The sequence below is a fragment of the Hyaena hyaena genome, unplaced genomic scaffold (genome assembly GCF_003009895.1).
Source record: "Hyaena hyaena isolate Hyena2069 unplaced genomic scaffold, ASM300989v1 scaffold_21, whole genome shotgun sequence".
Classification (NCBI taxonomy): domain Eukaryota; kingdom Metazoa; phylum Chordata; class Mammalia; order Carnivora; family Hyaenidae; genus Hyaena; species Hyaena hyaena.
In genome coordinates, this window is record NW_024080653.1 from 2,229,332 (window position 1) to 2,257,262 (window position 27,931).

The 27,931-nt window shown below is 55.5% G+C and overlaps 1 protein-coding gene across 3 annotated transcripts in view; it reads left to right on the forward strand.

The window, feature by feature from the left end:
* Positions 1-15,267: 15,267 nt before the first annotated feature.
* The window catches only part of SEPTIN9 (septin 9), a 152,122-nt gene continuing 139,458 nt past the window's right edge, over positions 15,268-27,931 (forward strand). Inside the window, exon 1 of one of the 3 annotated variants that reach the window (XM_039226600.1) lies at positions 15,268-15,351. In XM_039226600.1, the coding sequence (XP_039082531.1) occupies positions 15,333-15,351 (19 nt within the window). In that variant the 5' untranslated portion in view covers positions 15,268-15,332. Of the gene's footprint in view, positions 15,352-22,249; positions 22,275-27,931 lie in introns of those variants that run through there. The other 2 variants (XM_039226603.1, XM_039226601.1) reach the window with 2 other exon arrangements.

The window sequence follows — 27,931 nt, forward strand, 5'->3', positions numbered from 1 at the left end:
TCGCTTAGGTCATGATCTCGCGGTTCGTGGGTTCGAGCCCCGCGTCGGGCTCTGTGCTGACTGCCAGCTCAGAGCCTGGAGCCTGTTTCAGAGTCTGTGACTGCCTCTCTCTCTGACCCTCCCCTGCTCACGCTGTCTCTCTCTCTCTCCTAGAAATAAAAATAAATAAATAAATAAAATATTAAAAATAAATAAATAAAACAAAATTATTGTTCTCATGGTAAAATACACCTAACATAAAATGTACCGCCTTAACCCTCGTTGAGCGTCTGGTTCAGGGGCACGGCAGGTACGTTCACAGTGCTGCGCACCCCTCACTCGCCACCATCCGCCTCCAGGACGCTTCCCACCTTGCAGAACTGAAATTCTGTCCCCATGAAACACCAACTCCTTGGCCCCTGGCCCCTGCTGTCCCGCTGTCCCTGTGAATCAGTGCGCTAAGGGGCCTCCGAGAAGGGGAGTCCTGCACTGTCTGTCTCTGTGGTCCTTTTTTTATTTTTTAAATGTATATTATTTATTTTTGAGAGAGAAAGAGAGACAGAGTGCGAGCAGGGGAGGGGCAGAGAGAGAGGGAGACACTGAATCTGAAGCAGCTCCAGGTTCCGAGCTGTCAGCACAGAGCCTGATGCAGGACTCGAACCCACAAACTGTGAGATCATGGCCTGAGCTGAAGTCAGTTGCTTAACCGACTGAGCCCCCCAGGCGCCCCCATGTGGTCCTTTTAAAGGCAGCCTTCCTGTGCGTGGTTCCCAGCTCCATCCCTGCCCCCAGTGACTCTCACCTCCCAGAAGCCCTTCGGAGGCATCACGACAGGAAGGACATTGGCCCTGGGACCCCAGCCTGGAGCCCGACCGGGTCACCGAATTGCGCAGACAGGACTCGGGGTATTTTGGGCCCCCTGAACGTACCCTGAAAAGATGGACTATTTCAAGCGTCAGAAAAATGGAGAAGCCATAGGATATTCAGCTGTGTACACGGCTGAGTGTCCACAAAGGTGAGGGTCCTGCTGTGTGATTCAGACACCCCCCCCCTTCCAGTGAGTGCGAACAACACAATAAACGTGAAGGGCCCTCCGTACCCCCGGGACCCCATTCTTCCTCCTTCCATTTCCTAATGTCTCTGCATTTATAATTTTATACTTTTTTTTTTTTACCTGTATAAATCTCTGTAACCCGGAATTGTACATGCTAACCTTCCTGCTCATATCATTGCACGTAACTGGCTTGCCTGGACATCCCTCTGCCATTTAATTGTATGTTTTCCATTTACCATTTACTCTTGAACTGATAAGGGTCTCGGCATTCTCTCTCTCTCTTTTTTCAAGATTTTATTTTTAAGTCATCTCTATACCCAACATAGGTTCAAACTCATAACCCCGAGATCACGAGTCATAGTCTCTTGCAAATGAGCCATCCAGGGGCCCCCATCAACATTCTCTTCTTCTTTCTCTGTTGGCTTAGAAGTTGCAGGAGGCACCCTTTGGGAAGGTATTTAAATATACATTTTTATAACACTGTTGAAAGTTACTCAGAATTTCCCCCGTCCTCTGCCAGCTTGAAATTCCACCCCCCACAACAAAGTCCCCTCCCACCCCACCCCCAGGCTTTGTTATCACTTTTAGAATTTCAGTTTCATTTGGGGCGCCTGGGTGGCTCAGTCGGTTAAGTGTCCGACTTCGGCTCAGGTCATGATCCCACGGTTTGTGGGTTCGAGACCCGCGTTGGGCTCTGTGCTAACAGCTCAGAGCCTGGAGCCTGTTTCAGATTCTGTCCCTCCCTCTCTCTGACCCTTCCCTGCTCACATACTCTCTCTCTCTCTCTCTCAGAAATAAATAAAACATAAAAAAAAAGAATTTCATTTCCATTCTCTGAAACATACGAAATCAGGTATGTTCATGATCATTAGTAACTCAGCTAACCAACATATTGCTGTGGCCACCCTTGTTTCTTGCAGCCTTCTCTTCCCTCCTGGCCCGGCTTTCCTTCTTGCTAAAGTTCACCCTTTGGTAAATCTTTTCAGAGATGATCTGTGGGATTCTCACTGTTGAGGGACAGCTGAGCTGCTCTAGAATTCTAGGAGGGCAGCCGGGTCCCTCCGGCTCTGGGGCGACTGCTGCAGACTGCAAGGAACCTGCAGAGTCCCTATTTCCCCGTGGATAATCTCTGTGTCTGATAGCATTTCAGACTTTCCTCTGTGCCCACAGATGTGCTGTGGGTCCACTATGAAGTCTCTAACCAAAAATCAGTGTTTCTTTAGCCAGCACAGCAAATCTCTTCTTAGTTTTTGAAAGCTTTCAGCAATTACGTTTTATTTATTTTTTTTTAATGTTTTATTTATTTATTTATTTATTTATTTATTTAATTTCTAGGAGAGAGAGAGAGAGAGAGAGAGAGAGACAGCATGAGCAGGGGAGGGTCAGAGAGAGAGGGAGTCACAGACTGAAACAGGTTCCAGGCTCTGAGCTGGCAGTCAGCACAGAGCCCGACGCGGGGCTCGAACCCACGAACCACGAGATCATGACCTAAGCGAAAGTCGGACGCTTAACCGACTAAGCCACCCAGGCGCCCCTCAGCAATTACATTTTAGAACATTATTTTTTGTATCCTTCCTTCTATGGTCTTCTTCCGAAGCACCTGTGAGTTTTATTCTGGAACTTTTCGATCCACTCTCTGCATTTCTTACCTGTAGCTTCTTGTTCTTATCTGCTTCATTTGTTTATTTCTGGGCCACATGCTCAGTGATATCTGCCAGCTACCTCATTCCTCAGTGTGTCCAGCCACGTACACTCTGTCTGCCGAGCTTTAACTTTCCATAATCATACTTTTCACTGCCAGGATTACCAGTTCATTCTTTATCACGACCGCTCAGTTTTGTTTCATTGAGGCCAGTTTTGCTTTCATGATTTTTTAATTTTCTTCGACGATCCTCAGCACTCTTGTTTCAAAATCATGTTCAGGTTCGTCAGTTATTTCCATTTCGCTGGGAGTGGTTTCATATCTCCACGGTTGATCTTCGTGGTTGTCTTTATCAACATTAGCCTTGCCCATGTTTTGGGGATCAGGTTTGTGGGTGCATCTTGAGTCGATGTTTCTGTCCCTCCGATCTCTTCCCCTATCCGTTCACACACACCCCACCAGCCTCTACCTGGCCCCTGGGGGCTCCACTCCAGAACAATGAAGCCATCTCTATCGCCTGGGGAGCATGTTGGGGACCCAGCTGCTGAATCCCTGGCTGTCCGGCCTTGGAAACTATGGTTATTTCCTTCCATTTCTCCGTGCACACAGCCGGGAGCCCACCCCTCGCCCCTGTGAGCAGCCTCTGCTTCCTTTCAGTATCTGTTATGTGGAGATGAGTATCTTATTTTTTCTTATGCCTAATGTCTTTTCAGTCTCTTTTCATAGTTTATCTATCTTTGCTATATGGGATGACTTGGAAAACGAACTTAAAGTGCCGTCTTTTTTTTTTTTTTTTTGGCTTTAACTATTTCCTTTTATTGCAAATCCATTCAAAATAGAGCACCAGTGTAAATTTCCAGCTTCCTGGAATGTAATGGGCTTGAAGGTTAATTTTTAAAAATGAAACCTCATCAAGCTGCCCCAAATGTGAGCTCAGCTAAACATTTTTCCCCCATAGTGGCGGGCTTTACCATCCACAGGCACGCAATGGATAATAAATGCACTGTTCCCGTTTAGAAGCTGGGAGGTAATAATACCTCCTTCCAAGATAAACGGTGTCAGTTTCTATCGAAAACTTCTTTGTTAAAAATTTTTATAAACTATTTTGTTGAATTAGAGCATCGACACGGAAAAGGGCTCCCGTTCTGAGTGTGCCACGTGACCAGCATCTGCGCGTGCACGATCCCGGGTAGACTTCGTCCGGTCCCGAGCAAGCCCGGGGCCTGGGGGAGGTCACGATCTGCGCTCCGTGGGTAAGAAAATGAAAGAGCAGAGAGGTTAAGTGCTTTTTCCAAGGTTCCCAGCTAGGAAGAGACAGAACCGGGAGGGGACAGCCAGGCCTCGCGGTCCCGCGTTCAGGGAACAGCTCAGAGAGGCCAAGATCGCTGCTGCTGCCGCCGCTGGCAGGAACATTTCCCCAGGAAAGGAAAATTTCTGAATCAAGACCAGTCTTTTGAACATCTTAGGCTTTTACAAAAGAAAAAAAAAAGAAAAGCCAACAAAAACAAGAAACACACTGCTTTGCTTTGTCCTCGTGTGTGTCATTTTGCTTCTGACCGATGATGGTGGGTGGGGGGGGTGGCCTTGTCCTGGGGCGGCCCCAGCCTCCAGCCCGGAGTTTGGTCAGCGGGGGATGGGCAAGGCTTCTTTCCAGGGCTTTCAGTCTGGTCCGGGGGCAGAGGCCAGAGAGCTTCCAGATTCAGTCCGTAAAAATACATGATGCCCGGTTAGTTACCTTTTAATTCCAGATAAACAATAATTGTTTTAAAGTATACCTTTATGTCTTAAATGCCACAGGGACACGCTCATACGACAAAAATTGCTTGCTGCTTATCTAAAGTTCAGATCTAACTGGGCCTCCGTGTTTGGTCTTGCAACTTCGCCGAGGGACACTTGCAGAACTTGAGGGCTGAGCGGAGTGTGCTCAAGAGCCAGGGGGCCCCGAGCGGCGGCGCGGACCCCTGCCCAGTGACCGAGGGCCCTGCGGCCGTGGGCCCGTATTTATTTACACTTTCAGCAAAAGCAAATTAAGATCGACTCACTCTTATGAGAAGCAGGGACACCTGGCTTGTCTCAGCCTGGTGCGTCCCGGTGTGTGGCTCGAGTTCCAGCCGGCCGGGACCCACAGGCCGCCTGTCACATGTTGCTGCCACGCTGGGTCACTCACTCACCATCCGCCTGGGGATGTGGGAGCACCTTGAATTATTCCCCCAACCCCCAAACAGCCCAGGGCGGGCTTTATCCCCACGGAGCAGTTGGGGAAACCGAGGCACGGAGATTTAGAATCATGCAGAAGCTTGTTGGGCTGATACCCGGCATCCCTGGGACGTCAACCCAGACCTCGGGCTTCCGTCCACCCCGACTACTGGTCTCAGCTCAAGGAGCACTTTGCCAGAGATCTCCATTGAATGGGCCTGGCTTGGGGCCTGGGAGCGGGGAGGGGCTTTGAAAGCTCCCTGGGAGATGCCAGTAGACAGAGACAAAGGTCAGTGCTCGCTCTGAGGAAGCTCCCCTGTGGGAGGAGAAGCCCCACCAAGGAGGAAGAGGGGGTGGAGGGAGACGGGAAGAGGGGGGAGGGGGAGGAGAAGGGGGGAGGGGGAGGGGGAAATCTGGGCCCTCCAGGGCTGGACGGCATGCTGGGGGGATGCAGCCCTGAGTGACTGAATCGAGGGCTGAGCTGCACACGCGGGCTTGCCTTGGGCCTTCCTATCGTGTTTCCGGGATTCCCAGCTTCACCTGAGCCAGAAGCACTGATGCAACGTCACAAGGATGCCAGTCGTTTCCTGCCTCACACCCTTGGCTGGCAGTTTCCCTGGCAGAAAGCTCATCCGGGCCCCTTGTCCTGGAGGACAGTGGAGGGGAGCGGGGGAGGGGGCCAGGCCAGCAGGAAGTGACAAGGGCAGAGGAGAGCAGAAGGGCCTTCACTTGCAGCTGACTTCTGGAGACTCCCCTGGCCGTGGGTGCCCCTCCCCGCCCCCACTGACCCACTGCCCTCGTACAAGCACCTTTCCCAAAGGACGTCCCGGGAACCACAAGGCGCTCGTCACAAAGTTTGGGAAATCTTGCATACTCTAAACCTTGTTGGAGACTCGCAGCATCTACCATGTTGAAGGCTCTGAGAAGTCCTGCAACAAAGTTAGTTTTGTTTAATGTAAGTGCTGACACTTCGTGACCTGGGGCCCTTCTCTGCATAACAAGGAAATGTGGGAACGATTCGGGCTACATCCTGGACACGGGCAGTGGCCGCAGAAGGCCCGAGGTTGCCCGCGGGCGTCCTTTGAAGGGTCCCCTAGGGAAGCGGGGCAAGTAAGGGTGTCCTTGGGATCGGTGATGCCCAGGTTAATCTTCCAGAAGAGCCGCCCCTTCCGGAGGCTGCTGGAGAGGGAGAGAAGCCTCTTCTCTGGGGAAGCGCTTTGCACGAGTCCGGGACTGATCTTTCTGGCAGAGACTCAGCCCTGCCTGCTGTCTGATCTGCAAGAGCAGCGGATTCTGACTCTCAGGAGCTGGGGGGCAGCTCTGACTCTCATGGCCCAGGAGAAACCCTGCCTCATGGGGAGGGCGTCCTAGTGTGCGAGCCCTCAGCGACCTCGGACCCCGGGTTGTGTGTTCTGTAAAACATGGTCCCACGTGACAGCCACCCATCCGACATGAATGGTCACAGACACTTGGAAAATCGGCAGGCCACGCTGCCCAGAGGTGGAAAAAGCTGGCTTTAGGTCCCAATGACAATGTGTTTAATTGTGACAGATTTGAAGATCTGACAAAAAGGCTTTAAAAATACACCGGGCGCCTGCGTGGCTCAGTCGGTTAAGCATCCGATTTCGACTCAGGTCATGATCTCACGGTCCATGAGTTCGAGCCCTGTCTCCCTCTCTCTCCGGCCCTCCCCCACTCATGCTCTATCTCTATCAAAAATAAATAATAAAAACAAAAAATTAAAAAAAACAGAAACATAATGCGTATAATAAAAGAAAAACATTAAAATATAGGAAAAGCTACACCAAATGCTAATAGCAGCTGCCCACCTGATGTGAGATTACAGGTGGCTTGGTGGTTTCTTCTTTGTATTTTTCCGTGTTTTCCATAATAAGTATATATTGCTTTCATAACCTGAAAAAACCTACATCTACACATACATACATGTATGGACCACAATATATCAGCGGATATTATTGTGTGCATAGACACCTTTTCCTGAGGTCAATGTTGGTATATTTATTTTTTTTAACGTTTATTTACTTGAGAGAGAGAGAGAAACAGAGAGAGCGGGGGAGGGTCAGAGAGAGAGGGAGACACAGAATCTGAAGCAGCTCCAGGCTCTGAGCTGTCAGCACAGAGCCCGACACGGGGCTCGAACCCATGAACCTTGAGGTCATGACCTGAGTGGAAGTCAGACGCTTAACCGACTGATCCACCTCGTGGGCCCTGCACCTTCATTTTTAAAAAATTATTTATTGAGGTGAAAATCACATAAAATAAAATAACCATTTAAGGGGAGCAATTCAGTGGCATTTAGTGCATCCACACCATGCGACCCACACCTCTATCGAGCTCCGAGACGTTTCCAGAGTCTTCCTTTGGCCTCACCAGAGCTGGGAGTTGAATCCCCTGCTGAGAGCGTCCCGTGCACACCTGTTGTCCGCGGGTCTGTCCGTTTGCCTCCTGTAGCTGGGTTCCCACCTCTACCCGGCGGACTCGGAGCGCCGTCTACAGCCGCCATCTGTCTCTCCGTCACCCCGTCACGGCCCCGTCTGGGATGCTGCTTAAGGCTCCCGCTAGACTCTGGTCCCCTCCTGTCACATGTAACTCATCTAGAGCTGCCGTTTCAGAATGCTCATGCCAGCCCGGCTCCTCCCTCTCGGAACCTTTCTGTGACCTCCTGTTGTTTTTAAGATAAAGATCTGAGTCGCTGACGTGCCTGCAAGGCCCGCTTCCTCCGCCATCTCTCTGGCTTCTCTGGGCACAAGCCTCCTGGATCCTCCTCCAATTCCTTGCAGGAACCATATTTCCTCCCACCACAGGGCCTTTGCACAGGCTGCTCTCTGCCTGTAGTCTCCTTCCCCTCCTTTTCTCCTGGTTAATCCTTGCTCACCTTCGTGACTTCACCCCAGTATGCCCTCCTACAAGAAGCCCGCCCTGATCCCAGACCAGATGTGAAACTTTCAGTGTATACTCTCATCGCACCTTCTTCTTCTTGTATTTCTTAAATAAATTTTGAGAGATAGAGAGCAAGGGAGGGAGGGGCAGAGAGAGAGAGAGGGAGACAGAACCCCAAGCAGGCTCCGTGCTGTCAGCACAGAGCCCGATGCAGGGCTCGAACTCGCAAACCATGAGATCGTGACCCGCGCCGAAGTCAAAAGTCAGACGCTTAACGGACTGAACCACCCAGGCGCCCCACATTACACCTTCCTCTACGATGGTTTGGCTGAAGTCCGTTTTCCCTACCGAAGCATAAGCCTTAGAGGACAGGGCCATAATGAGCAATCAAGAAATATATGTTGAATCAGCCAATGAAAAAACAATGCAGTTAAGAAGACAAAGCGCCTGGGCATTTTTCAAGCTCTTGCTACATCTCAGCAAAGTGCTTTCCGGACAGGTGGGAGCAGCACACACTCCCACATTGCACACGCGGGCGTCAGCGTGGCCACACCTTCGCAGCAAAGTCTGCACCTGCAGCAAGATCTTCGTCATCCGACAAGTTCAAGCTCGGCAACGGCACAAGTCGGAGAAGAGTCAGCAGGAGAGACGCTGAGCCCAGCTGAAGAAGCAGAGGCAGGCGCCTGGTGCGGCCGGGCCCCACCCTGGCCGGAGGACGGGAGCAATCCCCCCGCTCTGCCTGGAAGCGTGGGCACAACGGCCGGAAGGGACTCGCAGGGCGCTGCCAGAAGAGACAGAAGGAAAGGCGGGCAGAGGCAGCACAGCTCCAAAGCAGAGGCAGCCGGCACGGCGGTGGCCAGAACGGGGGGCCTCGGGCTTGCAGGTGCAGTGTGGGGACCACTCGAAGGGCCACCTTGCTAGCACCTGGGCTGGGGAGACCCAGCGTCCGGGACTGCCAGCCAGATCTCCACTTGCGGCCTCCTCACAGCGGGCTGCTTCTAAGACGGTCCCAAGGACGCCTGCCTCCTGGTGTTCAGGGCGGCCACCTCCGTGATCAGATTACGAGATCACGATGTCCATCATTCCAGCACACTGGCTTCCTTTGATGGGCAAGTGGCTACGGTGGGAGTCTCACATATCAAGGGGTTCGGTTGTAGCTGGCTCAGAACTGAGGCCTTCGGTCTAAGAGCCTCCAAGGAGCTGAATTCTGCCGGCAGCCACTGGAGCTTGGACGTGGGTCCTTCCCTAGTTGAGCCTTCAGATGAGACCCGGCCCCAGCCAGCTCCCTGACAGCCATCTGTGAGACCCTCTGCGGCCCACAGCCCAGCCAAGCCGTGCATGTATTCCTGACCCACAGAAACCATGAGATGTTAAACAAGGGTCATTTGAAGCCACAGACTTTGTGATATTTGTTATGCAGCGATAGATAGCCAATACACCCCCGTGCGCCTTGGCTTCCCCATAGCACGAAGGCTGGGGTGGTCAGACTCGCTGCAGGTTGGCTCAAGGCTGCAAGTTTAAGGGTTAGTGATAAACAACAAGCCCTCCCAGACTCAAAGGGAGGGGCCACGGAGGAACGCCAAGGTCGCACTGTGGAAGAGCCTGAGGGGTGGAGAGATTGCCGGGGGCCGTTATTGGAAATGATGCTCTGACACAGCCCATCCTTGGGCCACAGCGACTCGCATGCCTCCCATGCGCAAAATACGCCCACCACCCCCAGCGCCCCTGACCTCTGGGCCACGTGCTGTGGGCCCAGGCCCCAGGTGCAGGACCTCGGCTTCTAGGCCACCTGGTGCAGATGGGACTCCTGGGAAGGGTTCCTCCAGTCCTACGCCCCCCTGGGCCTTTTCCTGAGTCACACTTCCGCTTTCAGAAGAAATGAGTTTGCAACTACTCTCTTAATCCGCTTCCTCCTCCAACGGGCCCAGAGTCCCAAAGCCTCTTCTTTTCATTCTGCCCTGCCTTCATCCCATGGACCCCAGAACCCAACTCCTTTCAAAGCTTGGGGGCTGCCTCTGTGTTAATTTAAAATCCGCTCCTTGTGATAAAAACCTGGCCCACAAAACTTTTTTTTTAAATTACTAGACTTTGTGTTTACATTTTTTAAAAATGTTTTTATTTATTTCTAGGAGAGAGAGAGAGAGACAGTGTGAGCAGGGGAGGGTCAGAGAGAGAGGGAGTCACGGACTCTGAAACAGGCTCCAGGCTCTGAGCTGGCAGTCAGCACAGAGCCCGACGTGGGGCTCGAACCCACGAACCACGAGATCATGACCTGAGTGAAAGTCAGACGCTTAACCGACTAAGCCACCCAGGTGCCCCTAGACTTTGTGTTTAAAGAGTAGTTTTAGGGTTACAGAAAAGTTGAGCAGAAGGTTCTTATGTGCTCTGCACCCCCCCCAGTTTTTCTTCTTTTTTTTTAAGTTTATTTATTTTGAGAGAGAGTGGGGGAGGGGCAGAGAGAACGAGGGAGAGAGAGAATCCCAAGGAGGCTCAGTGCTGTCAGCGCGAAGCCAGATGTGGGGCTTGAACTCAGAACCACGAGATCATGACCTGAGCCGAAGTCGGATGCTCAACTGACTGAGCCACCCAGGCGCCCCACCCCCACCCCTCTTCTTAACATTTGTTACAGCTGATAGGCCAACACTGATCCATGATCATTACCTGGAGTCCCTACCTCACCCTTGGCATTGTACCTCTGCGGGTTTGGACAAACGGGTGGTAACATGGGACCACCATGACACTGTCACACGCAGCAGTCTCGCTGCTCTGAAACTCCCCTGTGTGCCCCCTGCTCAGCCCTCCCTGTGTCCTGTCTACCTCACGGCAGCCGCTGATCACAGTCTCCACAGTCCCACCTCTTCCAGGAAGGCATACAGCTGGCATCATGCTGTGTGTGGCCTTTTCAGACTCGCTTCTCTCCCTGGGCTGCACAGACTCTCTCCCTTCTCTGCCCTCACGTGAGAATGCAGGGGGAGAAACCCCCTGAGAGTCTGGAAGACCTTGGAACAGAGAGGGTCTGTTCCTGCAAGGCAGGAACCTCCGGTGCCTTCGCCTGTCAGAGAGTGTCCCTGAAGCACCCTGACACCCCCCGGGGTCCTCACCACGGATGTCACCATCACATCGGGATTTCGTTCTGAGCCCCTCTCTTACTTTGAGAACCTCTGCTGGCCACAGGGACTGTTCTGGCTTTTCCATTTCCCCCTCATTTCACTTGAACCCTGAATAGTTTGCCCTTAGTTCATCTGTCTCCTTTTTCGTTTTATTACAGGCAGAGCCTTTTTTCCACACTCCGCCTGGAAACCCCCTCAGCTAGATCATCAAGTTTGCCAGGCACACTTGAGGTCAGTTTCCTACGTCAGCTCCGCCAAGCTGTCGGCCACCACTCGGTGAAGGCTTCCTGTCCGCTAGGGCACAAGAGTGCTTTCTTCACTCCCTCAGGGTCTCCTTGACCTCTGGTAAGGCTCTCGGGCTTCTGCCCCCCCACCCCCGCCCGTTCCCAGCCGATGCCTTGTGTTCAGGTGACAGCAGCAGGCTGAGGAGGCTAATATGCATGGTTTTTCTTTTCTTTTTTTATGCTTGTTTATTTGAGAGAGAGAGCGCGCGCCAGCGGGAGAGGGGCAGAGAGAGAGAGAGAGAGAGAGAGAGAGAATCCGAACTAGGCTCAGCACTATCATCGCAGAACCCAACACGGGGGTCTGTCTCACAAACCCTGAGATCACGACCTGAGCCGAAATCAAGAGCAGACGCTTAACCCCCGGAGCCCGCCAGGTGCCCCTGTACATTGCTTTTCTAATCAGTACATCTGCCTCGCGAGCTATGTAAGGTATTGTGGTCTACACTCGTAGGAGCATAAACGGAGACTCGGAGAAGTCATGTGGCTTGTCACAAGCCACATAGTTAGTACGTGAGGGAGCAGAGGGTTGAAAGGGAATTTTTATTTTTATTAAAAATTTTTTAATGTTTTATTTATTTTTGAGACAGGGAGAGACAGAGTGTGAGCAGGGGAGGGTCAGAGAGAGGGAGACACAGAATCTGAAACAGGCTCCAGGCTCTGAGCTGTCAGCACAGAACCTGATGCGGGGCTTGAACCCACAAACTGCGAGATCATGACCTGAGCCGAAGTTGGATACTTAACCGACTGAGCCACCCAGGCGCCCCTGAAATAGAATTTTTAAAAGTTGGCTATCCCAGTGACCTGGGGACATTTAATGAAGGAGCAACATAGCAGTGGTCAATAGTCAATGACCCTTAAAGGTATCATTTAATTTTTTTAATGTTTACTTATATTTGAGAGAGAGACAGAGAGAGAGAGAGCATGGGGGGGGGGGCAGAGAGGGAGATGCAGAATCCGAAACAGGCTCCAGGCTCCCAGCTGTCAGCACTGAGCCCGACATGGGGCTCAAACCCACAAACTGTAAGATCAGGACCTGAGCCAAAGTCGGCCGCTTAACTCACTGAGCCACCCAGGTGCTCCTAAAGGTATCATTTAAAATTATCTTGGGGCGCCTGGGTGGCTCAGTCGGTTAAGCGTCCAACTTTGGCTCAGGTCATGATCTCACAGTTTGTGGGTTTGAGTCCTGCATTGGGCTCTGTGCTGACAGCTCAGAGCCTGGAGCTGCTTCTGATTCTGTCTCACTCTCTCTCTGCCCCTCCCCCGCTCATGCTCTGTCTCTCTGTCTCTCAAAAATAAATAAACATTCAAACGTTTTTTTAAATAAAAAAATAAAATGATCTTGAGCCATGAGAAAGTTTGGTCTACTCTATTTATTAAGCCAAGTGATTGTGTTTTACGTTCTTGAGAGTTGTCCCCAAAAAGAATGAAACACTTCTGTGCTTAAGCAATTACCCTTCCCGCATCTCGATTGTGCACTTAGTCACGCAGGTCTCAGACGGAGGACCTCGCCGCCCCTCCCGCCCTCCCTCTCTCTTGTCCTTCCTCCAGAGTGTCCGGAAGGTTGTACGTGCAACAGCACTACCCCGCGGGTGTTCCTGGTTCCTGGGTGCCTGGGTACATGTGGATTATGACCCACAGGCAAAAAGGTGAGCGTTGAGAGAGAGGCCAACCAGAGAAACAACATCTAACTGTCCTCCGTGACCCCAGACCCATCCACCCCGAGGATGGATGTGCCCACGACATTTCTGGCCAACAGTTAGTCTCCTGAGAGGTTAGGCTCTGGAACCAGAGGCCTCAGTGGCCGGGTAGCGTCCCGTGGCCAGAATCAGAACAAAGCTAAGCCTCTGCCTTGGCCAGAGTGGAATTTACCCAAGTGGCGATTGGGGGTGTGTGTGTGTGTGGCCATCCCACCTGCTCATAAGTCACCCCTACCCCCAGGCCTGGGGCTGCCCCCCTCCTTCACAGCCCTGTCCCGCCCCAGCCTCCAGTCCCTGGATATGGTGTTGGGAAGCCGGCCCAGGCAGAGTCCAGTGTCCACTGTGGTCCAGTCGACCCTAAACAGGGGCTGGGGGAGGTCACGTGGCTGGACAGATTTCTTTTTTTTTTTTTTTTTTTTAATGCTTTATTTATTTCTAGGAGAGAGAGAGACAGCGTGAGCAGGGGAGAGTCAGAGAGAGAGAGAGAGAGTCACAGACTGAAACAGGGTCCAGGCTCTGAGCTGGCAGTCAGCACAGAGCCCGACGCGGGGCTTGAACCCACGAACCGCGAGATCATGACCTAAGCGAAAGTCGGACGCTTAACCGACTAAGCCACCCAGGCGCCCCTGGACAGATTTCTTAAGAGGGAGACCAGGTGGTAGGGGCGCCTGGGTGGCTCCATCGGTTAAGCATCTGACTTTGGCCCAGGTCATGATCTCATGCTTTGTGAGTTAGAGTCCCAGGACGGGTGCAGAGCCTAGTTGGGATTCTCTCTCTCTCTCGGTCTCCTCTCTCTCTCTCTCTCTCAATAAATAAATAAATAAATAAATAAATAAACTAAAAAGAAAAAGAAAAGAAAGAAAGAAAGAAGGGGAGAGGTGCCTGGGTGGCTCAGTCAGTTAAGCATCTGACTTTGGCTCAGGTCGTGATCTCTCAGTCTGTGATTTCCAGCCCCGCATCCAGCTGTGTGCTGACAGCTCAGAGCCTGGAGCCTGCTACCGATTCTGTGTCTCCCCCTCTCTCTGCCCCTCCCCCCCAGCCCGTCAAGCTCTGTCTCTCTCTCTCAAAAATAAATAAACATTAAAAAAAAAGAAAAGAAAAAAGAAGGGGAGTGAGTGGGAAGGACTCACACACCCCGCCGCGCTACCTGAGTTCTCACTTACACCTTGTTTCCCCCCCTCTGGCAGGAAATACAACTGCTCCTTGGCCCCCCCGTGAAAAGCAAAGGAGAAATGGGAAGAGCATTTGTTGGTGCGGCCAAGCGCATCTGTCCGGTGAGCCGCGGGGGGACGGGCAGGAGCAGGCAGCGCTGCGCCCGTCCTGAGAGCCCGCGCCCCACGCCTGTCCCCTGGGCCCCGGCTGGCGAGCCTGGGAGGCCTGGCCCTGGGTGCCTGGTGATGCACAGCGCCTGCGGCTCCGCCACGCCCTTCCCTCTGCCTGGAACAGCCCGCCTCCCTAAACCTTGGCGACCTGGCAAATTCCTACTCATTCTTTAAAACCGTGTTCTGGCACCACGTGAATACAGCTCTGGCCTCACCCTCTAGACAAAATGTATCACTTTCTCCTCTGTATGTTAAAAAAATTTTTTTTTTATTACAGAAAATTTCCCTAAGGAGACAAGGACACAGAGAACTGTTCTGTACACCTTTTGCCAGGGCACGCGCACTCTGGCCGCTGCCTGTGTTGGGCGGTCGGAAAGGCCCGGCCCGTGTCTGCCCTTCGGAGCCCACAGCACCTGGCACAGAGCGGACAAATGTGTCTCAGCTGGAACAGAAACCCTCTGATCCCACGCACCCATTTTACAGATAAGCTCATCAGAGGGGGCAGTGCAGTCTGCCCTTTTGACTAGCAGAACGGTAGAGGGACAGGTTCCCTGCCCGCCCTGCCTTGGTCCAGTAGGCCTGTGTACCCCACCCCCCACACACACCCCGGCCCCCTCCCGGGCCCTCCCCGTCCCCGCACCCAGACTCTGGACAGGGAAGTGGCTGGGCGCCCCCGGAGCAAGTCCTCCGCGCTGGGGGGCGGTGTGGGGGGCCGGCGGGGGCCACCAGGGCGCCCCCACCTTCGGACAAGCCGCGCGAGGGCCGTGCCAGGTGCAGCGCGGGGCGGGGCCGGGCGCGCACCTCCACGAGCGGGGGCGGGGCCGGGGCCGGGGGCGGGGCCGGGAGCGCACCTCCACGGGCGGGGGCGGGGCCGGGGCCGGGCGCCCACCTCCACGGCCGGGGGCGGGGCCATGGGCGGGGCCGGGGCGGGGCCGGGCGCGCACCTCCACGGCCGGGGGCGGGGCCGGGGCCGGGGGCGGGGCCGGGCGCGCACCTCCACGGGCGGGGGCGGGGCCGGGGGCGGGGCCGGGCCGCCCCGCCTCTCGCCCCACCCCGCGCACTCGGGGCCGGGGATTAGCGACCCGGGAGCCCGCGCCCCGCGGCCCCGCAGCCACACTCTCCTGGGAGCGGCGGCCGCGCCGGCACCATGAAGAAGTCGTACTCAGGTGGGCGCCGCGGCCGGAGCGGGGGTGGGGGGCGGGGTCCCGGGACGCGCCCGCCTCACCTGGGCCCGGGCGGCGGCCGGTGGCCGAGCGGGTCCTCCAGGCCCCGCCGCCGCGGGACTCACGCGCGGGCTGTGGCGCGTGGGGAGTCCGCGCCCGGCCGGTGGACGCGGCCCGCACCCCAGATGGGGGTCGAGGGGCCTCCGGGCGTTGAGTCCCTCGACGGACTCGGCGCCCCACTTTGCTCCGAGGGGACCACCCGTGCGGGGGGCGGGGCGGGGGTCCTGGCGCCCGAGCCCTCTGAGCCCGGCAGGCTGGCCGCGCTCCCCACCTGGCCCAGGTCCGCCGCCGCTCGCTCAGGTGTCTGGGGGGGGGGGGCCGCTGCCCCGGGCTGGCCGTACTTCCTGCTCCGCCCCGCTCGCCCCTTGCATCCTCGCCGACCTTGCCCTTGCGGGGGGAGTTTGGGGTCTTGGTATGCGCGGGGGTGTGGGGGGGGCGGGTCAAGGATTTCCTAGGGTTCAGCCTCCGGGGCTGGTGGTCCAGGCCGCAGCAGCATCCTTTCTTCAGACGTGCTGTCTGTACCCGGCGGAGGCACATGAAAGTTTGCCCAGCGGGTTCGTCCGGTGGGTCTCACAGCGCCCTCCCGTGCTGGCACCCCTCCCGACTCCACCAGCGGGCCTGCCCTCACTGGGCTGGGGGAGGCCTCACTGGCTCTCATCACTCTGAAGTTCCATTTCACAGATGGGCAAACTGAGGCCACAAGCACTGAAGGGCAGATAAGGGTAATCCAGATCTCTGTCTTTTTACTTTACTTTTTTTTCCCTTTGTGGTCCCTCCCATCACCCCCAAAGGGTCCAGGCAGAATCCTCAAGTCCTGAATTAAGTGACATCTGCTCTTCTGCTCACTTCACTAGCTCTGTTCCTCCCTTAATCTATTTGGACACGAAGTTTTCTGCCAGGGACCCCTGAATTGATTTTTACTGATAAGAAGCCAGAATCATGGGACTTAGTGGGAACCGAAGAGGCCATTTGGGCCACCCCCTGCCCTTGGGTCATTTCTCAGTCTCCCGCTTTCCACGTTCAGGAACCGAAATGAGTAATAAAGAATAACTTGTCTCAGAGAGACTTACTCAGAACTTCCTTTAAAATACCCTTCCGGGTCAATGGCTTAGAATTTCAACTCTCACCCCCTTGCTGCAAACAGCGCGGCCCTAACCCGGCTCTATCTTGGGAGCGTGGGTGCGTTGATGTAATGGTGGGGGAGGGGGGGCTTCAAGGTGGCATATGCTGGGGTTTGGCTCCTGGCCTCCCTTCCTCCCCAGCATGCTCCAAATACTTGAGATGGTTGTGGGCACTGCCGCTGCGTGCGGCCCACTCCCTGGGATCACTAGCCCCGTGTGGCCCCCGGGGACCTCTCCTCGCTCTTGCCCTTGGCTCCTTACACTTCACCTCCTGCTGGTGGGTCTGGACGGTGGGTGTGATCAGGATCCTCCCAGGTCGTAGATCCTTGGCTTGTCCCCCCGAGAGACATTGAGACTGTCCTACATGGATGCCAGAGGGCCCCCGAAGCAGGCTTGACCTCTCCTCTCCTCCACGCCTTCTCTCCCAACCCCCCAGGTAGATTGAAAAAACACAGCTGAAGCTTTGTGCTGTAAGTGGAAGGAGAGTTTGGGGTGAGTAGGAGCCAGCTCTTGTAAAGGTCGCCTCCGTGGCTCCTGTGTTTACCTAATGGGGCGGGGCCCTGGAGGATGGGCGCTGGAGGGCTTGGACCGCTTCCAGTCTTTTCTCCTGCTGGCAGCGGTCCAAGGTGGGCCGAGTCACTCTGCCCTACGTGTGTGGGATCGGACTGGAGGGGACTGGCCCCGGGGCGGGGTGGCCCCTTGGCCCCATTCTGAGCACGCTCCCGTTCTCTCGGTGCCCCCATTCCGCAGGGATGCTTTGCAGAAGTCAGACGGACCCCTACGTAGCATCAATGCCATGAAATTAAGGAGAGCCTTGAACGGTGTTAAAAATCCCCCAGTGTTGAAAATCCAAGGACAATGAAGAAGGCTTTTATTTTTTCCTGGATTGAGTGGGATCATTGTTTTGGGACCTATTTACGGCTTTGGAATAAATGGAACGATTTTAATGGTGTCCTCTGTAGAGCTGCTATTGAGCCCATGAGCGTCTGAAAAGCGGAAACAGTTTTTAATGTTTATTTCTGAGAGAGAGAGCAAGCGAGCAGGTGCGTGCACAAGTGGGGAGAAGACAGAGAGAGGGGGAGACAGAGGATTCCAAGCAGGCTCTGCTCTGACAGTGCAGAGCCCGACACGGGGTTTGAACCCACGGACCGTGAGACCATGATCTGAGCTGCAGTTGGACGCTTAACCAACTGAGCCAGCCAGGTGCCCCTGAAAGGGGGAAAAAGTTTTAAGATGTGTTTTGGGGGGGAATTCCAAGTGTCTTGGGTCTGTATGCATTTATTAAACACACACTGTATACAGTGCACAGCCAGGGCCGCGAGGATATAAAGATGATGGAAAGACTGTGGCCATTGCTTGCATTCTCCCTGGAGGGGTAAGAAGCAGGTGAAGGGCGCCCTCCCTCCCTGCACCACACGGGCTCCAGACGCCGCCGAATGTTCTGGAGGCAGGGACCATGGGCATGATGGGAGGTTGGAGGGGGAGGCCTTGAGAAGTGAGAAGCTGTGAGTAGGAGAGAGAATAAAAAGGTGGAGAACATAGCAGAGGCCAGAGGGGGCTTCCGGACAGCAGCTCCCATGCACTCCAGGCTTTTCCCGGGCCTCCCTCACCTGTGGCTGCAGCGGGGCAGGACCCATGTCCATCTGCAGCCCGCGTGGCCCAGCGGGTCATCGCGGGGCTCCTGGAATTGAATCCGAGGCTGGCGCCTCCTCGCTGTGGGCCGAGGTGCTCGGTCTCGTTTGGTTCCTTTGTTAAACGAGGTCGCTGATTCATAGTGAAGATCGCGTGAGCTCATGCATAGAAAGGCCTAGAAATGCCTGCTCTGTACCCTGGTGGCTACTGTCCTCATCATTCTTTTATTTTTCTTAAATGACTTTTTTTTTTTTAAAGTTTATTTATTAAGAGAGAGAGAAGGAGAGGAGAAAAGAGAGGAGGAGAGAGAGAATCCCAAGTAGGCCCCGCACTGTTGCACGGAGCCTGAACTTGAACTCAGGAACAGTGAGATCATGACCTGAACCGAAAACCAAGAGTTGGACGCTTACTGGGCCGAGCCTCCCAGGCGCCTCTATCTTCATTGTCCTCGTCAGCAGTAGGAAGGATGGGAAGGCCGTGTGGTCTTGCCTTTGCCGGGAAGTCCAGGAGCTGCCCGGCCCTCCGCGCACCTCGGCACAGCCCAGGAGTGAGGCCCAGGCTTCCCCATCGCCCCTGGGCGCTGGAGACTGAGCCCCCCGGGTTCTCTGGTGTTCTGAGTCTGGGGTTCCTCACTGCACCCCGAGTCACACAGGTGCTTCCCCAGGCCCACGAGCCACAAAATGGGGGGGAAGGGGGTGGAGACTGGCCAGAGATGCTTTGTGGCTTTCAGGAGGTTCCGGGCCGGGGTACCTGACCTACCAGAAGTTACAAAGCTCTGTGCTGCAGCGGCTTCTCCAGAGGTCTGGGTGGGAGACTGGACCCCAGGGGATGGCCTGGGAGCGTTCACGGCCGCGGCTGGTCCCCCCCGAGAGGGCTGCCTTCCCCACACCCAGTGCCCTAGGAGCTGACTTACGGGAAAACGGAGGAACCTCAGAGAAAACACTTCCCCAGTGAGCTAACCCCGGGTTGCTGCGTGAGCGTGGGCGGGGGCTAAGGCAAGGTTCTTCTTCTTCTTGGTCCCGGCCCCTTCCCCCTGCCCTGTCCTTGCTGTCCCTTGTCTCCTGGGGACCAGGCCTACTTGCCCTGCCTCATTGGGGGATGTGGGCGGAGAGAAAGAGCTATATCGTGCGGTTAGTCGGGCTGGTGCCCAGGACCATGGACCTTGTAGATCCCTGAGGCCCCCCAGAAATGTGCGAGCGGACTGAGCCAGAGACTTGGGGCCGTCCCTCTCCCTGACCTCCCGCGGGGGTGGGGAGGCACGCTCAGGCATGGGTGGCCGGCCTGCCCGCCCTTCTGGCCCTCCCCAGCTCACAGACACCTGTCTACCAGCGTCCAATGGGCCTGAGTTTGAGGTCGCCCACCGCCCTCCCTCCCGCCCACCTCCCAAGTAGCCAGGTCAAGCCAGGGCAGGTGCAGAGGGGACATGAGATCGGCTCTCAGGAGCAGAGGCCTAGAGCCCAGGGCAAGGTGGAAATGGGGGCCGGCTGTGAGCATGGAGGTGCCAGGGGGGTGGAGCCCCGGGGTCCCAATAGCAGGAAGAAGGCGCTCCCCACCCCCCGCCCCGCTCCTTGGGCAGCCCCGAGAGACCGTCCTGCCCACCCCAGGCCGCCCCACGGGGTCAGGACCTGGAGGCGGGACCTTGTTTCCGCTCCTTGTTTGTCCAGGGGCAGCGCTGCGTGGGCTGTGCAGTTTGCCTAAGATGTGCTTGATAAGGAAGGTTCAGCACACAGCGAGCCCGGCCGCCAGGGGCGAGGAGTGCCAGTGCCTGGGCGGATCCAGCTGGTGGCCTTGGGGGCGGGAAGGCTGGGGAGACAGGCCCCTGGCCCCAGGGGTGTGAGCCCCTGTGAGGAGGGGGCCGGTGACCGGCTGGGTTCCTGGCCCTCTCTGTTGGTGCAGGTAGCTGGGAATGCCCAGCTCTCGGTGTGGCCCGGGGGCTTGGGGGGACATCAGTGGGGGTGAGTGGCGGTGCAGCCCCCTGGCGGCCTGTGCACGAAACCACACAGAGCCCACGAGACCATGGCGCCCACTGTATTGAGGGACCTGGTCTCCCAGCACGACCTTGGCTCAGCTGTGGGGGGTGCCTGTCCCCCCGCCCCGAGGTTCCTGGCCTATTTTGACTGTCCCAGGGGGTTCAGGTGCTCGTTCCAGAAGCGTCTGCCAGGCGCCGCTGAGCACCAGGCTCCCGGCGTCCTTTCTGGACTCTGGTGGCCCTGGTGGCAGCTCGGGAAGGGTGGCCTGGCCTTGGGTCCCCAAGGTCGAGTGTGGCACTCTGCTCCCAGCCCAGTTTCTGTCTGCCTTATCTCCCTGTCCCCGCCCCAGGGCCCAGGTCCATTGCAGCCTGCGGCGAGTGAAGGGGGTGGTGGCTCCCAGGCGTCCCGCTGTCACCGGCCCTTTGGAACTCTGTAAGAGCTGGGCTTTGTTCCCGGCCTGATCTGACCTGGTTCTCTGGAGTGTGACTGCTGGCAGCCTGAGGGCCTCCAGGGCGGGGAAGAGGGGCAGCGGGGGACGTAACATGATCCGGGTCACAAGGTGGCCCGTCCACTCTGGCGGGAGCCGTGTCACTGGCCACAGCTCCCACCGATGCTGGCTCCACGCCTCCCACAAACGGCCTCTTGTCCTGGGGAGCAGGGATCCCCTGAATGGCCACCTGGACCTGCATCTGTGGACCCCTCTAAGTGCCGCGTGGGGCCAGGAGGGCTAGAAAGACCTCAGTCTTGCTCGCTGATGCCCCCTGGAGAGCCGCGTCTTGTGTCCTCCCTGGCCTGGGGTTTCAGGGTGGGGCGATGCGGGGGGGCTTGCCCCCCTTCTGGCCGGTGCCTGGAAAGGCCTTGCTCCCTCTGGGCGGTTCAAGGGGTTGTGCAGTCATGCCCAGGCGGCGGCTGGGCCTTGTGGGGCCCTCAAGGCTGCACCTGGGGACCAGGGCTGGCCACGGTGGAAGTCCCCGAGGCTGTGCCAAGGCCCCTTGTCCCGGCAGGGCCGGGCGTGTTGGGGCACCTGCTGAAAGGCTGGCGGCAGTGACTGCCTGCCCGGGTTGGAGGTGGCTCCTGGGGAGTGTGGTTGCCGGAGGGCTGGGCAGAGGCGAGCTGGCCGGCGGCCCGGGCTTGGCCCGCACCTCAATCTGACCTGCATCCTGGGGCTTTTGCAGCCTTCCCCATGGACCGTGCCTCCTGTCTCCAGCGGGGATCAGATCCCAGCGGGAGGATAAGGCTCCCGTAACCCAAGCCCCTTGGAAGTGGGTTAAATCCAGCGCCTGTTGTCTTCCTATCAGCCTGTGAAGAGCCGGACTCATTGGCTCAGAGGGATTTGGGGGGTTCGTTTGCAAACGTTGCTAACAAAACCGTGGCTTTTGTTGCACAGAGGTGCCCCAGTGTAGACGGGGCGGGAGGGGGTCACAGGCGGCAGAATAACACCCCAGTGCCCATAGCCGCAGCGCCGTGAGGTGGGGGAGGGGAGGTGCTGGATCTCTGGTCGACGTTGGCATCAGGGCCAGAGGTGCGGCAAACCCTCGGCCTTGCCGATCGAGTCGTTCCGGATGGCGAGCCTTCCTGGGAGCTGGGGCTTGACGTAGGCTGCCAGGCCTTTGTGTATTTGGGAGGGGGGGTTCTTAAAGGAAAGCTTCCTAAATATAAACACTGTGCATCTATTCTTTCTCTTTTGCCTTCTCCCTTCCCCCCCACCCCCCGACCCCGGTTGTTCGTTTGGCTCCTAACCTATTGCCAGTGTGAACAGGAAATGGGAAGGACAGATTCCTCAATGTCATCAGTCATAACATTGCTTTTCGTGGGCCCTCGGCCACGCACTTTTGATTATCAAGGTATAAACATGTTTTCCTGGAGGTTCAAGTTCCCTAGAGAAAGCATTTCAGTTCTGCTCCTTCCGCTTGAAGTCAGACATCCTGCGTGGATTCCAGAACTGTAACTTCAGCTCTCAGAGGGGCTGTCCCCTGGCCGACGTAGCCGTCCCCTCCTAGAGGCTCACTCTGAGCCTCTCCCGGGATGAGTGGGCCCAGCACTGCGGTGGGGGCTTCGGGCTTCTGCGCTGAGCCGAAGATGTTACAGTAGGCGTGCTTCTAGCTGTGGGCCACGGGCTGTTGCTTTCTGGAAATGCCTCCAGGTAATTAGCTTCCTCAAACATTGCGCCCGGTGACGCCCTTTTTCCGTCATTCCTGGGATGGCCTCCAAGTGCAGACAAGTGTTCCTACCTCTGCGTTCTGTAAGGAGATTGGACGAACAGGACATGCATTTGCTCCGCAGTGGTTGAAACCTTGACCCCAAGTCCGTATGTCCGAGCCCCAGTCCCCAGGGGATGGTATCTCGAGTGGGGCCTTTGGGAGGTAATTCGGTTTAGATGGTCTTCGGGGTGGGCCCCCGTGGGGGGACCAGTGGCCCTGTAAGGAGAGGTAAAGACTAGAGTGTTCCCTTACCCGTCATGTGAGGATAAGGAATTGTTTTTTTATTAAAGGTCAGTAAAAGATTAACCCGCTTGCCTACAGGGCTTGATTCTCGTCTCTGGCTGGTGAGTGAATCAGGGGCCACCCTTCTCCTCCTCCTTCCTTCGGCCCCTACGAACAGGTGCATCTGGACCCTGGGAGGTGTCCCTCGGCTTCCTTGGGCCCGAATGCCCTAGTCTTGGGGCCAGTTGCCCCGGGTGACCAGTCATCTCCCCTAACGACCATTCCTTCTTCTGCCTGGTCACCCCAACAGCTTCTAGAACTCCGGGCCCCAGGCCGGTTCTCTGCACCGCTGACCCACCTCTCTCTGTGGTGTGTCCTCTGGTTATACTCTGACCACCACCCAAAGCTTGGATGAAACGCATCTGCCTCTTGGGTGACTGGGGGGGCCCAGTAAAGAGCGGGGCCCGGAGGCCAATGTCCCATGTCCTGCAGCACCCTCCTGCTGCCCCTTTCTGCCGTGGTCAGCAGTCTCTGATCGCTAACCCTTCTCCGCATTCTCATCAATTTTCCCGCGGGTCCACCAGCCCCTGTTAATCTGCTCCCCTTTCTCACGTGACATGTGCAGTTTGCACGTGGCGTGCGCGCTGGTGTCTAACCGGGAAACAAATTGCTTGAGGGCTCAGTACCGAGGGGCTTCAGTGCAGGGAACTGGTCACGCAGGTGACAGCCAGGCTCAGCCGGGGACAGAGCCAGGCCGCGTGGGGTGCATACAACTTTTGAAAAGTATGAACATGGTTCCTTGTTTAGAATGAGGAAGGAAATAACACATCGCAAGTTTTGTTTTGTTTTATTTTATTTTATTTTAATTTTATTTTATTTTTCTTTTTTTTTTTAAATTTATTTCTAGGAGAGAGAGAGACAGTGTGAGCAGGGGAGGGTCAGAGAGAGAGGGAGTCACAGACCGAAACAGGCTCCAGGCTCTGAGCCGGCAGTTAGCACAGAGCCCGACGCGGGGCTCAAACCCACAAACCGCGAGATCATGACCTAAGCAAAAGTCGGACGCTTAACCGACTAAGCCACCCAGGCGCCCCAGTTTTATTTTATTTTTGAAGATTTTAGTTTTTTATTTTATTTCTTTGAGATGTTTATTTTTGAGAAAGAGTATGAGCAGGGGAGAGGTAGGGAGAGAGGGCGGGGGGGGGGGCGACGGGATCGGATGCAGGCTCTGAGCTGGCAGCAGCGAGCCCGATGCGGGGCTCGAACTCACAAACTGCAAGACTGTGACCTGAGCCAAAACCAAGAGTCAGATGCTTAACCGTCTGAGCCCCCCAGCTGCCCCCAAAAGATCTGAGTTTTTAAGTAACCCCTACACCCAATGTGGGGCTCAAACTCACAACTTCAAGATCAAGGGTTGCGCGCTCCACTGACTGAGCCATCCAGGTGTCCCCAAACTTTAAATTTTAACAGCTGACATAGACCATAAGCACCAGAAAATCCAGAAACATAAGAAGGCTTTTATCAATCAACTACTTGTCCTGTCTCCAAAGCAATGATTTTTTTTCCCTACTGTTGTTTTGGCTACACACTCAGATCTCTTCTTTTACGTGATGCCTTGTTAATCATTTACTCACGAGAGAATAGAAAGTTCATTCATCTTTGCGGTTAATCAAAGTTTATTTTTTTTACTTTCAGAAGTTGGGATGCATTAAAAAGTGTGTACTTCACACAGAGTTTGTGGTACTGCCACAATTTTTTGCCCTATAAACACACGAATTCTGATAGATTCTATTTTTTTAAATTTTTTACATTTATTTGTTTTTGAGAGACAGAGTGAGACAGAGTATGAATGGAGGGGAGGCAGAGAGAGAGAAGGAGACACAGAATCTGAAGCAGCTCCAGGCTCTGAGCTGTCAGCACAGAGCCCGACATGGGGCTCGAACCCACGAGCCATGAGATCATGGTTGAGCCGAAGTTGGACGCTTAACCCACTGAGCCGAAGTTGGACGCTTAACCCACTGAGCCACCCAGGTGCCCCCTGATAGATTCTATTTTTTAATTTTATTTATTTATATTTTATTTTTTTAATGTTTTATTTTATTTCTGAGAGAGAGAGAGACAGCATGAGTGGGAAAGGGGCAGAGAGAGAGGCAGACACAGAATCCGAAACAGGCTCCAGGCTCCAAGCTGGCAGTCAGCACAGAGCCTGATGTGGGGCTCGAACCCACAAACTGTGAGATCATGACCTGAGCCGAAGTCGGACGCCCAACCGACTGAGCCACCCAGGTACCCCTGATAGATTCTATTTTTAAGAAAGAGAAAAGTATGGGGCGCCTGGGGGGCTCAGTCAGTTGAGCGTCGCACTTCGGCTCAGGTCATGATCTCACGGTTTGTGAGTTCGAGCCCTGCGTTGGGCTCCCTGCTGCCAGCGCAGAGCCTGCTTCGGATCCTCTGTCTCCACCCCCCGCTGCCCCTCATCTGCTTGTGTGCACACACTCTCTCTCTCTCTCTTAAAAATAAAAATAAACATTAAAAATAAAGAAAAGTACGGGGCATTTATAACTGTACATTTATTTCCGACCAGAGATACTTTTTGTTTTGATTCAACGTGGGAGAGAATTGAATTCTCTGCTTACGACTCTGTCTGGTGTCGGAATGGTTCTCCGTCGACAAGCTTCTGGCTCCGTACCTTCCACAACTTGCTTCTGCCCCATCGCCCACGTTTTTCCGGCATGCACTCGGGACAGGCTCATGGCTCATCCCGTCCGACCGTGCCCGGCACACAGGGAGGGATGGGAATCGGAAGGGACGTCGCTGGACTTGCACCCCCACTGGCAGTCACCTAAGCAGACGCAGAAGTTAAGTGTGAGCTGTGTAAATATAACCCAGCCGGGTCCAAACTACACAGCTTTCCATCCAGCCTCTCCTTGGCGGGAACTCCAGACGGCAGCACCCACTCTGGTGGCTCCGTGGACAGGAGAGTGTGTTGGGCAGGAACTCAGAGGGGACACAGACAGTGATTTTAACTGATTGGATTTAGGATATTTTCTGGTTCGCAAAGTTTACAAAACTGTTTGACCCCATCGCTGCATTGTCAGGGCCCTTCTCAGTGCCTTGAAAGGGATGCAAGTTGGCCAAGGGCCCTGGGGCTTAGGTTTCCTGGCTTTGCAGAGAGGCAACCTACAGATTAGCAGCAGGAAGCCACCCCTGCCCCCTCCCCGTCAGATCAGAGGGTCAGAGGGAGGAGGTCCTGTTATCAGTCCAAAGGCCCCTGATGGTGGGGACAGAGGGGGGCCTGCCTGACAGCTTTTGGCAGAGATCAGCCTTGCCCTTCCAAGGCAGAGAGAGTGGGAAGGAGGCCCCCCGTTTCCCCCTCACTCCCACCTTGGTCTCCTCCCAGGCCCCTGCTGGTTGGCAGACTGGGGACCTGGAAACCTCATCCTGTGGGCAAGGGATGGTGTCTGATTATCTGTTGTTTATTTAAACTTCAGACTTAAAATTTTTTTTAATGTTTATTTTGACACACACACACACACACACACACACACACACACATGAGTGTGAGCAGGGGAGAGGCAGAGGGAGAGGGAGACACAGAATCTGAAGCAGCTCCAGGCTGAGCTGTCAGCACAGAGCCGGACGCGGGGCTCGAACTCACAAACTGCGAGATCATAACCTGAGCCGAAGTCAGAAGCCCACCCGACTGAGTCACCCAGGCGTCCCTGAATTTTAGATTTCATAGGGCCATGTAGTTTCTGTGGGTGGGACCCAGAGTCCAGATGCCCAGCCGGTGAGCCTTTGAGGGAAGGGCTCTGTGGGTCCTGGATCAGCACCGATGACAGACGTGGCCATCTGGTGATGGCGCTGCCCGCTGCCTGGCCCATCGGCTGCTGGCACCTTCCCCGAGTTGTGAGCCGGATACCCACGTTGGCCCCCCCACTGGGCCTGGAGTGCCCCCAGGAGAGGCCAGGGCCCTTTGGGTCACTGTTGTGTCCCCCACTCCTGGAAGAGTGCCTGGTGCAGAGTAGGCACTCAGTAACCTTTCACGAGTCTGCATCTGCAAGAAACCGAGGCTCCGGCGGACTGAACCCTCGCCCGAAGATGCGCCTTGGTACCTTACGCACATGTGGAGCCCTTGCCTATGACGTGGCACCGCCCGGTGCCTTCTCTTCCGGCCCTGCAGCCGGGCCCCAACCCTGAGCCTAACCAACAGGGGCCAAGGGCACTGCACCGGCACCAGCGGCCCCTTCGGCTGGCGCTTGGTAGCCGGCGGACTGTGGGCTGGGAGCACCATCAATGCTCGAGAGGGGATGGCAGGCCGGGTGGGGAGTCAGAGAAGGGGCGAGGACCCCTTTGCTGAAAACAGAACTTTCTGGAGTATTTCGTCCCACACAAGAGAATGTTTCCAACGGCAAAAGGACTGCTCACCACGTGGATGAATAAGTTGAGGTTTTGCTAAAACAGCTCCAGCCGCCGGCCTTGGTGAGGAGCAGGTTCCCTTGGTGGGGGGCGGGGTTGGCGCGTCACCAGGAGGGACCCCCACCTCCCTAGGGTGCCTGTCCAGTGCACACTTCCGGGCAGCAAAGGCCAAGGGCGGAGAGTAGGAGAAGAGGGAGGAGGTGTTATCTCCTTATCTCAGGTTCCTCTGAAGATAAGCCTGGAATTTGACTCTTTATTCCCACCTGCAACCTTGACTTGGGTGAAGCCCTTTACAGCTTCTGTGAGCACTTGAGCCATGGAGAAAGGGGTGGGGGGGTAATGACTGTGTGTCCTGGGCCCCCTCCTGCCCCCCGGGTTTGAAGGGAGGGGACGGCCAGTGAGGGCCAAGGTCACTGGGGCCTCCCCGTCCTTTCCTGAGAGCCCCTCATGAGTTTGAAGACAAAAGTTGAAAACTGATTCTTTTCTTTACTGAAAATGGATATTTGTGTGAGTTTTCACAGCACCTCTTCCCGCAAGGCTCCCTTTGGGAAAATGGTGACTTTTTGATTGGAGGAAGGTACTGTCCTGACCTTTGTCGCTGGCACAGAGCAGAACGGGCTGCGTGTGTGTGTGTGTGGGGGGGTCACCTTCACCCCGGGGGGTCATGGTGTCTGGGCCATGCACGACCCCTTCAGGGCTGGGGGCCAGCCGGCAGATCCTGGGCGGAGACAGTAGCTCTGAGATTAAGTGTGGTGTTGTAGTCATTAACATAATAACTAATAATCTATTCGCTTGAGAGTCTTGTTAAGGATCCTCAGTGCCTGTTTAACTGTTTCAACCTTGTAATTTCCTGGGTTCCATCATAAAGACTTGGTTGGAAGGGAAAAATAAAAGGCCCTCACCCTGCCCTCCCTTCCCTGGGCAAGTTCCCGGGTTCCAGGCACAGGACAGCACTTGAGAC